Source organism: Cherax quadricarinatus, chromosome 2 (assembly GCF_038502225.1).
Source record: "Cherax quadricarinatus isolate ZL_2023a chromosome 2, ASM3850222v1, whole genome shotgun sequence".
NCBI classification, from domain to species: domain Eukaryota; kingdom Metazoa; phylum Arthropoda; class Malacostraca; order Decapoda; family Parastacidae; genus Cherax; species Cherax quadricarinatus.
In genome coordinates this window covers 4,562,855-4,574,164 of record NC_091293.1, presented here as the reverse complement: position 1 = coordinate 4,574,164, position 11,310 = coordinate 4,562,855, and the positions used below count along the sequence as shown (strand labels likewise).

The window sequence follows — 11,310 nt, the reverse complement described above, 5'->3', positions numbered from 1 at the left end:
ACTAAAACCATGTTACAAAAAACGCGATTCTAAAAGCTTAGAGATCTCCAGTGAATACTAGAAAGGACTGCCCTTCTAGCATCCAGCCTGTTACTGGGTTTTCGTAACAAGTAGTCAGTATCCTTGTCCAATTATCCATTAAAATTTAGTATGGTTCAATAGTGCTTTAGGATTACAACTGGTAGGCTACTAACTAGAGAAATTAAAATTTAATAAATTTATTAAGTAGTAAGTTGTCTAGAGGTATATTATCAAATTAAATTAATTACAGCAATCAAAATAAAATCAATCTCTCGAGTTCAATAATATTGTGCTGAAAGCACATATCACATTTATAATTCTTAAGTACCGTCAGGTACATTAACATTTAATAAGATATTACAAATATGTACAAGTAAGTGTGTGTATGTATGTAAGTGCTCTTAAGTAGTTAGCTATGTCTCAAGACTCGAATAAGACTTAAACAAGTGACTGACAAAGTCCTCAAATAAACTAACTTCTTGACCGACTGGCAACCCAAACAGTCTGCTTGAACAACAAAGAATGCTAAGCCCAATAGCAATGCAATATCAAGCGACTGCGACACAGAATCAGGAACTGGGAAATAATATAACGACACTAAGTAGGGACCATCTGCAGATCCTCCACAAAAGTTACAAACTTCCATAATACTGAATCTATGTTCAGCATAGGTAAAACTGTGACTGTGACAATACACAGGAACCAGTACAAAATTAGGTCAGAAGCTATAGCTCGGGACCTGAGATGTTCAGAGTGTCAATGTGACACACAACCTCAGTACAACGTCGAAAATCACTAAGTCTATGCAATGTTCTGAGAACAGAGTTCTACAGAACTAACAAGAATAATGAGACAGACAATCTGTCCAACCAGCAAGCAAGTCTCCAGCAGACTGACTACTTCACGAGAGGTGAGGACACCCCCCCCTCGATCACGTGATAGCTACGTGGACAACTGCAGCTCAGAAGCCGGCAGTATAACGAGCGACAAGCGATAATTACAGTCGTTTGACAATCAAGCCTAACTGAGCACATTTTATATACATCCTAACAACATAAGCTAAATAACAATATAACAGTCAAATAATAATATAAAGTCATACATTTACGATTTAGCTATTATCGCAAATATAAGCAATATAAAATTAAATGAAAAGGTAATATACATTATATATACATAATAATCATTGTAACCCATTCAGGGGTTGCAACACCCCCCCCAACACGACAGAGGGTCGCACTAGGAGTTGCATGTTGTTTTTCACATTATTTCTGATTACTCATATCAATATTATTATCAATATAAAAATTAAACATTAATCAGAGTCTCTCTTGTGCCAAGCACCTCTACAATTTCACAGTGTCCGTCACTAGGATATGTCCCTAGTACTAGGGCAGTACACAGTATCGTATCTCTTCATACTCGTGGTTATGTACATCAGTGTAGAGACAGGATAGCGCTGACAAGGAGGGCACGTTGAGGCTCGATCATAGTAGAGGAGACTGCATTCCACTCTTAAGTAGTGGTTGTGGAATGCGAGGCAGTATGAACATCTGAGTATGAAACAGCTTAAGGTGTGTAGTGAGGGGGGGGGGTCTGCGACAGGACAGTGTTGCGTCACGCAGTACATCACCCGCACCACACTACTCACTCAACACTCAGCTTGTCTCCTGCTCACACAACATTACTGTGAATATATAAATATAATAATTAGACATGACATGAGTATAGATAGTTAATATGGGCTGGAGGGATTAAGTTACTTTACTGAATTTGACATAACAAGTAACAAAAGGTATTTGGGCATCAAATTACGTTAATTTAATGTAATTGATAATTATTAAGGACGAGACAGAGCGTCAGCAATTACATTACAATGACCACTTATGTGTTTTATACTAATAGAATAAGGTTGGATTCTGAGGGCCCACCTCATGATCCTAGCATTTTTACTTTTCATAGTATTTATATAAGTGAGTGGATTGTGGTCAGAAAAAACGTTAATTTTAAATGGGGAAGTGCCCAAATACACGTCAAAATGTTCCAAGGACACCACAAGAGCTAGAGCCTCTTTCTCAATAGTGGCATACTTTTTCTGGTGTCGTTTAAGCTTACATGAATAGTAACATATAGGATGGAGAATATCAGTGGATGTTGACTGTTGGAGCAGCACAGCACCCACTGCATAGCCACTCGCATCTATATGTAAAAAGAAGGGAAGATTGAAATTAGGACTCTTCAACACAGGAGCAGAGGATAGCAAGCGCTTCAACCTTTTGAACGAGTCTGAACAATCTCTAGTCCAGATGAACTGAACTTTGCTACTAGAGCTCATAGTGAGAGGTGTAGGTGGAGGTGAGTGTGCTGGCTTGCCTGTCACTTGACATACGTGGCAATGTCGCACATGATCAGCTACTGTTTCCTTCATCTTTGGCCAAGTAAAATGTTTTGCCAGTTTACCGAGTGTCTTCTTGACACCCAAATGTCCTCCTATGGGACTATTGTGAGCAAAATCAATGGCTTGTTCACGAAATGTAACTGGTAACACTGCTAGATGCTTGACTGTGCTGGAAACACCATCAGCTGACAACTTACATGTGTTTTTCTCCATCAGTACACCGTTACTATAATAGTAACAATTATCGAGATCCTTTGCTTCACTCTCAGTAACTGCTATATCTCTCAGTCTTTCCAGTGACTGATCAACAAACTGATCCTTGATTAAATCATCATGAGTTAGAAATTTAACGTCAGTTGTGTCCTGACTAGGTTGATGACCAGGGGGAGTTAGTGTTAATGATCCTGGGCGCAGAGCGTCACTAAACAACATATTCAACCCCAAATCATTGTCATCAACTAACTCAACAGGAGACAAGGATGGTTGTTGAATCCTTGACATAGCTCTAGTAATTGCGCTGAGAGGAAATAAAATAGGTTTCTCTCTACAAGCTTCAATGGCATAATTATCATCAGTGTTATTATCAATCACAAGTGGTTCCTTACATATACCAGAATGAAGGATATCGTTCCCTATCAACAAGTCCACTGACCTGATGGGAAATACACCACTGGATATACCCACTGAAATATAACCAGTATAATAGCTTGTTTCAATATAAACTTTGTGCAGAGGCACTTTTATAACAGCCCCTCCATAGGCTTCTAACAATACATCTATCTTGCAATAGGTATCGTCAGTAATGGGCAGTACATCTTCTCTTAATAACGTGAGATAACTGCCAGTGTCTCTGAAAGAAATTATCTCAGTTAGATGTGATTCGTCAAATCCTACTTTATCTCTCGAAAAGTAAGGACTCATCGCTGAACGAATCTTTTCGTCAGATACACTTTCTGACGCTAGTCATCTGTCCTGAGTAACATTATCTAAAACAGTAGGTTCAGAGGTATTGCTAGGATTTTGGTGTCTTTGTTGCACGGAAGAGGATACGACTTGAGTGGGGGCGCCAGCCGCACGACTGTTTCTCGTATCTCTTTCTAATTTATAGCAATACTCTCTAGCATGTCCTTTTCTGTTACAATAGGTACATTTAACTTTCTTCTTCTCGATACCAGATTTCTGTCTAGCTGTTATGGGGCTATAGGACCCAACATGTATTTATAAGTAACAGTTACTCTGGAATACCTAATTATATTGAATTGATGGGGGCTTTGCTCTAAATGTCAGAAGGACTGATCAACCTTATGACTGAGAAGCAGCTGGGTCAAGCCTATTTTTCTCAATATAATAGGTTATACTATAGACACATAAACACACAAATTTAAATAAGTAGTTTATAAAGTTGTATTTCCTTTTGTAAAAGTAAAATTAAGGTGTGGTAGGATTGTGGTAACTGGAGAATTGTGCTTGGCAAATAAGTAGTTTATAAAGTTGTATTTCCTTTTGTAGAAGTAAAATTAAGGTGTGGTAGAATTGTGGTAACTGGAGAATTGTGCTTGGCAACAGTCTTTTGTTTTGGTGGGAGGAGCTTAGCCTCTTTCTCTCTCTCCCTCGCACTGACTCGGTCTCTCTGTGGCTGGCCTTCAACCTGGCAGGATCTCTGGGTCCTTCTTCTATCTTTTGGGGCATTATGTGTGCTCCAGGGGTGAGTTTTTTTTATAATTTAAGTTGTGACCACCATACCCAGGGTGACTAAAGTGTGTCAAAACACTGGTTAGCCCAGAGTTATGTCAAGGAGAGAGAGAGGACTAAAGTTGTTGAGATATACCATGTGGGAGAACAGCTATGCAGTGTGTAGATCGTTGTTTTGAAAATGTGAGGCTGTAATTGTATATTCTGTACATATCTATTGAGAATACAGTTATATTTTTATAGTAGTAGTTTACATAACCTGTGAAGAGGGCTGGTGAAAGGGTATCAGAGACACTCAGGATGATCAGCCATGATGTAAGTATTACCCCTAGACAAATAAGACCATTAAGTAAAAGCTACCCCACACTAGAACATGTAGTGAGAACCTTACTATCAAAGTAATAAGGGACAACCAACGTAACATGGGAGCTTGACCGGGAGAGTTATTTGACTGCTAAAATAACTCAAAACATTCTTTGAACTATATGTGCTGGTATGGGGTAATAACAGTTGCATGTTTCTGGTAGAAGATTTACCAAGGTGGGGTCAGTGGAAGTGTTGTTTTCATATATTAGTTTACAGGTTGTTTTTCTCCTAAGGTGGGGGGGAAAGGGAGTAACACATTTTTGTTGTGGTTATGGTAAGTGCTATGTGCATAGTTTACATTCAATTTGTGTTATTTTATGTGCCTGTGGGAAAACTTTGTCCACTGATACTGTAAGAGGGAAGCAAGTGTTTAAAGATAAAACTATGTCAGAAGATGAGTCTTCAGATTTTTTAGGCTTCAGGGAAGAAGGTAATAATTCATCAGTAAACATGCCTGTTAATAGTGAAGATGAGGAATCACCTACTCCAGGTGATATGGAAATGGAGAGAATGAGACTGAAATTAGCTGTACTAGAGGCTGAAATGAAATTAATGAAAGCTAAGGAGAAAGAACGTCAAAGGTTAGGAGGTTCAGAACAAGAGCCTGAGCAGTACTTTAACATAACTAAAGCTGCAAATTTTGTCCCTAAGTTTACAGAGAGTGACCCAGATAGGTATTTTTCTTTTTTTGAGAAGACTGCTTTGGAGCAAGGATGGCCCAAACAGAAGTGGGCTACCCTAGTTCGCACACAACTTGTAGGTAAAGGATTCCAGAGAGTAGAGACTCTGGAGGGGCAAGATTTTTCTGATTATGATAAGATTAAAGAGGAAGTATTGCTTGCATACCAAATGATACCTGAGAAATATAGGCAAAAGTTCAGGAATCAAAAATTTCAGGATGGGCAGACCTTAACTGAGTTTGGGAATGAGAAACTGTTCCTTTTTAAGAAATGGGTTTGTTCTAAAGGAGTTAATAAAGACTATAACAAATTAGTAGATCTGATGGTTCATGAGGAATTGTACAATACAATCCCTGTTGACCTCAGAGAATATTTAGAGGACAAAAACCCAGATAATCTTTCTGAAGCACTGGATCTAGGTGACCGATTTTTGGCTCGCAGGGAATTGGTAAGTAAAAACAGTCATGCTGCTTCTGAAAATTTCCCCACTCATTCTAAACCTTATTCCAAGTCTTATGGTCATAAAGGTAAGTGGGACAAGAATTTTCAGGAACAAATGAAGGCTGAGGTGCCCTATAAAATAGAAGGAAAAGGTAAGTCAGCTGGAGTTCAAAGTTTACCTAGACAATCAGATAATGTTTCAGGTCCTCGAGTAAACAGTACCAGTCCTACACCAAATGGTAAAAATACCTTTAAGAGTTATGCCTGTTACTACTGTAACAAAACTGGACACACTCAAAAGTTTTGCTGGTCAAGGCGGAGAGATCAGGAAAGGGAGGAACCACCCCAGAGGACTCTAACTGCAGAGATACATCCAGTTGCCTGCATTAGGTCTTCAAGGCAAGGTGAGGAGGAACCTTTGGATCTAGACCCCAGGATGTGTATATTTTCTAGTAGGTCCACAGTTGGTTTGCAAAAGGATGTAGGCAGAGTTGAGAACATATTGTCCTTGAGAGATGGATGTAGCACCTACTCTTTGCTACGTGCTGGAGTGCTACCAGTGTCTAAGGATACCTATACTGGGGTAGATATATTGTTGAAGGGTATTACGGGTTCAACCATAAGGACACCTGTACACAAATTATGGGTAGAATCTGCATACCAAGTTGGCTATCTCCCTGTAGGTATCTCAGATGAAATTCCCTTCAAAGGGGTCGACCTCTTATTAGGGAATAATGTTATGGGTCTGTTAGACAGTGAGGAACAACTAGTTTGGGGGAAACCAAATCCCAAATGTTGGGAGGAAATGGCTAGGAAAACCCTGCCAGACCTTCTCCCTGATGGTTCCACCATGAGAAGTATGGCTCATGATCATGCTACCAACAGTCTTCATATTTCTCATGAGGATGGTGAGGGCTTAAGTTTGGTAACTCTGCTTTCTGATGTTGAACTGCAGTCAACTGAAGAAAAGGATGTTCCAGCCAGAGCTGAGCATGATTGGAGAATGGATCAGTTAAATAATGTGAGAGAGGCTGCACCTGCTAGGGTGCAATTAATTTCTGTGCAGGAAAATGTCGCTGTTGCTGAGGAAGAGATTTTACAGTTAAATAAGTGTTTTCATTTCAGGGAGGAAACTCTTACAAAGAATTCACCTCTGTTTGCAGTATCGATGGAAGGAGAACAAGGGTTTTGTCCCCAGATGGTGATGTCCAAGGTTTCCAGGCATTTCTTCTGGTCTCAGCTGTGGGAGACTGTCAGAGAGTATATTGAGACCTATCATGTCTTTCAATTTATAGGGAAACCTAGTCTAAGTATTAAACCTGTTCCCCTCCAGTCTATTTCAGCACCAGGTGAACCCTTCAGCAAGCTGGTAGTAGATGTACTTGGTCCATTCCCAAGGACCAAACTGGGAAATGATTATTTACTCACAAATATTTGCTCCACTACCAGGTACCTGGAAGCAGTCCCTCTGCATAAGATAACTGCTCATGTAGTCTTAAGGGTTTTGATGAAGTTCTTTTTTCATGTTTGTTTTCCTCAAGCAGTGCAAGAAGACCAAGGGCCTAACTTTACCTCAAAGCCTTTTAGAAATGTTTTGAAGGGACTAAAAGTAGAGCCTCAGTGTTCAACTGTGTATCACTCTCCATCTCAAGGGGAAATAGAGAAATTACATCAAACCCTCAAGACAATGATGCCAGCCTATGGAATAGACAATACTAACAACTGGGATGAGAGGATCCCTTTCTTTGTATTTGCTGAGTGGGGAAGCACTGGAATCTCTGAGCTATTGGCTTGGGGAGGATGGTGATGCTCCCCCCTCGGAGCTTTTTCTCAGTTTCAGACACTGTTTGACTCGTATGAGGTGGATGGTACCAGTGAACGTGCCCATCAACCAGACCAGGATGATGATGTGGGACCATAATGTGGACCATGATACTCTGGAGGCTGGAGAGGAAGTGCTGATACTGGAGAAAATTCATGTGAAAATCTGTATGGCAAGTTGCTGTGAGCTGAACATGTTGTGGGGGAAGTTCCCAGGGGTTAGATATAAAACCCACACCCCCAAGCAAGAGAAGAATGAGTATAGTGTACACAGTAACCGGTTAAAGGGTTTGAAGTTATGTCAAAAATTCAGAGAGACCAATGTTTTAATGGAATGTAAAGGGCTGCAAAACAATAATCTGTATGAAATACCAAAAGTGTATTTAAGAAATAACATGTGTGTAAAAGATTTTGGGAAATGCATGCTTGGTTTTAATGAGAAAAATGTTGGAGAGTTGGCTCAGCCACCTTGGAACTTTATAAAAGTTTGGGATGTCAGTAATGGGGAAAAGTTGAAACTCAATGAAGAAATTGTTAAGGAAGCTGAGTCAATTCAACAATTTTTGTGAGGGAAAAATCTGTATGAAAAATTGGAGATGGAGGAAGAAGTGAAATTCTTCCAACACCAGTTTGTAGTGCTTAGTGAGAGTCAGTGGGCATTCCCATGCTTCATGGTTCCCAAATTAGATGGCACCCTGGGCATAAACACTGACTACCACAGAGTACGTTTAACAACTAAGGTTTACAGGGTTAGAAAGATTGATACTTATGCACTAAAAGATGCAAACATTTTAAATAAGCTAAAACATGGAAGATGTGATTTCCATGGTCTGTGTTCCAGTACCATTTTAATGTGTGTAATGCAAATTGTGTTCATTGTGTGCTTAAAATTTGTGTGTGAGATGGAACGTGATGGTGTTTGTGTAAACTTGATGTATCCAACCTGGGTGCAAAGAGAAGTCTTTGGTGTTTGTTGTTGCACTGCGAGAGGTTGCAGAACTGTTATTGTCTATGAACAACCTTCTAAGTTTAAATGTCAACATTTTACCACAGGAAAGAAAATTTTCATTTTGGGGCTGGCTATTCATCATTTGTACATGTCTCAGGATCTCTTCATCCTGTTCCTGTGTATAGTGACTAAAATCAGACTCTTAAAATGGGCTTTGTTCCTACAGCCTTTTAATTTGAAAGTTAAATATATAAAAGGCTCAGAGAATGTGGTTGCTGATGCTCTCTCTAGATGTTTCATGTAGATGCATGGTGCATACTTTGTACATAGTGTTTGTCATGTGCTGACCTTGTTGTTTTTGCAGTGGTGAACTCTCGGCGAGCCTGAGTACTCTCTACCAGCCGTCTGACTGTAAAGGAGTTGAGTCGGAGCCAAAAGTGTGACGAGGGTCAGGGTGTACGTGAATGTGAGTTGAGGCAGTGGTTGACAACCTTCGGTAACATGAGACGTTCAGGAAGGTATGTGATGTGGTGTCTTGGTGTGCTCTATGTACAAAACGGCCCGACGATTTGCCTTTGTGGTCCCTTGGACCCCTCCATGTTCTATGACAGCCTCCTCATAATAAGTTTGGAGGATCTGTGTGGAGTGGGACCTCGGAAGATGGGCTTAAGTGCCTGACCATGTTAAGGATCGTGAGTGTTGACTGGAAGTCTCACTGTTTGGTTCGGCCACCAAGTGAGAGACACCTTGACATGTTTTGTGAAGTTTCCTGCCTGGGGTACACCTGACTGCTCTGGGTTTGGCTCTACTCTCGTCTCCTGATCAGGAAGATGCCACCCTGGAGTACCAGTTGCTTGCTGGATTACCATAGCAGAGGCACAGGCCTGTTGGTGCGGGCTTTCACAGTGGGCATTGTGTGAAAAAATTTTGCATTGTAATGTGTATTGTTTAAAAGTCACTAAAATTGTAAATAGTTACACACTTGAGTATATGGGTATGGTTAAATTGCTTTTCTAAAAAATTCTGCAATCTCTTGTAAATAACAGTAAAGTGAAGAGTAGTTATGGTGCTGGGAAAATGTAGCATTTCTAGTAGTCTTGTTTACCGCCTTCAGACTTAAGCAATATACTTTTTACTAGCCGTATCCTGAGGGACACAGCTAGCTTTTGTGAGACTTCGTCTGGAGGTGGGGGTGTTATGGGGCTATAGGACCCAACATGTATTTATAAGTAACAGTTACTCTGGAATACCTAATTATATTGAATTGATGGGGGCTTTGCTCTAAATGTCAGAAGGACTGATCAACCTTATGACTGAGAAGCAGCTGGGTCAAGCCTATTTTTCTCAATATAATAGGTTATACTATAGACACATAAACACACAAATTTAAATAAGTAGTTTATAAAGTTGTATTTCCTTTTGTAAAAGTAAAATTAAGGTGTGGTAGGATTGTGGTAACTGGAGAATTGTGCTTGGCAAATAAGTAGTTTATAAAGTTGTATTTCCTTTTGTAGAAGTAAAATTAAGGTGTGGTAGAATTGTGGTAACTGGAGAATTGTGCTTGGCAACAGTCTTTTGTTTTGGTGGGAGGAGCTTAGCCTCTTTCTCTCTCTCCCTCGCACTGACTCGGTCTCTCTGTGGCTGGCCTTCAACCTGGCAGGATCTCTGGGTCCTTCTTCTATCTTTTGGGGCATTATGTGTGCTCCAGGGGTGAGTTTTTTTTATAATTTAAGTTGTGACCACCATACCCAGGGTGACTAAAGTGTGTCAAAACACTGGTTAGCCCAGAGTTATGTCAAGGAGAGAGAGAGGACTAAAGTTGTTGAGATATACCATGTGGGAGAACAGCTATGCAGTGTGTAGATCTTGTTTTGAAAATGTGAGGCTGTAATTGTATATTCTGTACATATCTATTGAGAATACAGTTATATTTTTATAGTAGTAGTTTACATAACCTGTGAAGAGGGCTGGTGAAAGGGTATCAGAGACACTCAGGATGATCAGCCATGATGTAAGTATTACCCCTAGACAAATAAGACCATTAAGTAAAAGCTACCTCACACTAGAACATGTAGTGAGAACCTTACTATCAAAGTAATAAGGGACAACCAACGTAACACTAGCCACAGAGACAGATTCAGGATTGTGAGTTTTCCTGGTAAAGGTACGAGAAGTTACAGTAGCAGGTACATCAGGCCGGCAATGAGCAGCTGATTTAGGTTGCCAACTTCTAGGACAATTTTTAGTTACCTTGTTTCTTTGTGTTTTAGTACGTACAAGTTTGTGAGAAATCTCGTAATTGTCTGCTAATGCTGCAGTTTCCAGAATATCTGAGGTAGTATGATCGATCAGATATTCTTGTATGTCAGCAGACATACAGTTGTTAAACTCTTCGTGTAGTAACAACTGAACAAGGCTGTCGTAGTTGGTACACTTAGCAGCTCTAGACCATCTCTCAAATGCAACTTTTTTCTCACGAGCAAACTCTACACAAGTTTGATCTTGTCGTCGTTGTAACGTACGAAAGGCTCTTTGATAACTTACAGGTAACAAGTTATACGTCTCTAGAATAGTTTGTTTGACAGCGTCATAACTAATGTACTTGGCAAATGGTAAGGCTGCAGTACAAGTTTGAGCTCTTCCCGTCAAAGCAGTATGAAGCAATGTTGCCCAGTGCTTACGTGGCCAGTTCATAGCACGAGCCTGGTTCTCAAACACATCAAAATATGTGTCTAAGTCACTTTCAAAAAACTTAGGAACCATGGATGCAGCTTTCTGCACATTAAATGTGTCCTGTGATCTATCAGTCTGTTGTCTTAACAGACGAACATTTTCTCTTTGGAAATCTTCTTCGTTCAATCTCCTCTGTGCCTCAATTTGTGCAGTCTGCAACATAATGAGGCGTTCCAACCTCTCAAACTGTTCCTGAGAGATAGGACCAG

At 40.1% G+C, this 11,310-nt stretch overlaps 1 protein-coding gene and 1 long non-coding RNA gene across 2 annotated transcripts; both read left to right on the top strand.

Moving 5' to 3' along the window:
• The first annotated feature begins 1,860 nt into the window (after window positions 1-1,860).
• On the top strand, window positions 1,861-4,353 carry LOC138853017 (uncharacterized). Its single transcript, XR_011392250.1, has 2 exons — window positions 1,861-3,852; window positions 3,942-4,353. It is a non-coding gene; the product is annotated as an uncharacterized lncRNA (long non-coding RNA).
• Window positions 4,354-4,920: 567 nt separating this feature from the next.
• Window positions 4,921-10,306, top strand: LOC138853015 (uncharacterized). Its single transcript, XM_070087107.1, has 2 exons — window positions 4,921-9,806; window positions 9,896-10,306. Exon 1 carries the CDS (start codon window positions 4,928-4,930, stop codon window positions 7,403-7,405), a length of 2,478 nt encoding a protein of 825 aa, XP_069943208.1. The 5' UTR covers window positions 4,921-4,927; the 3' UTR covers window positions 7,406-9,806; window positions 9,896-10,306.
• Window positions 10,307-11,310: the final 1,004 nt, after the last annotated feature.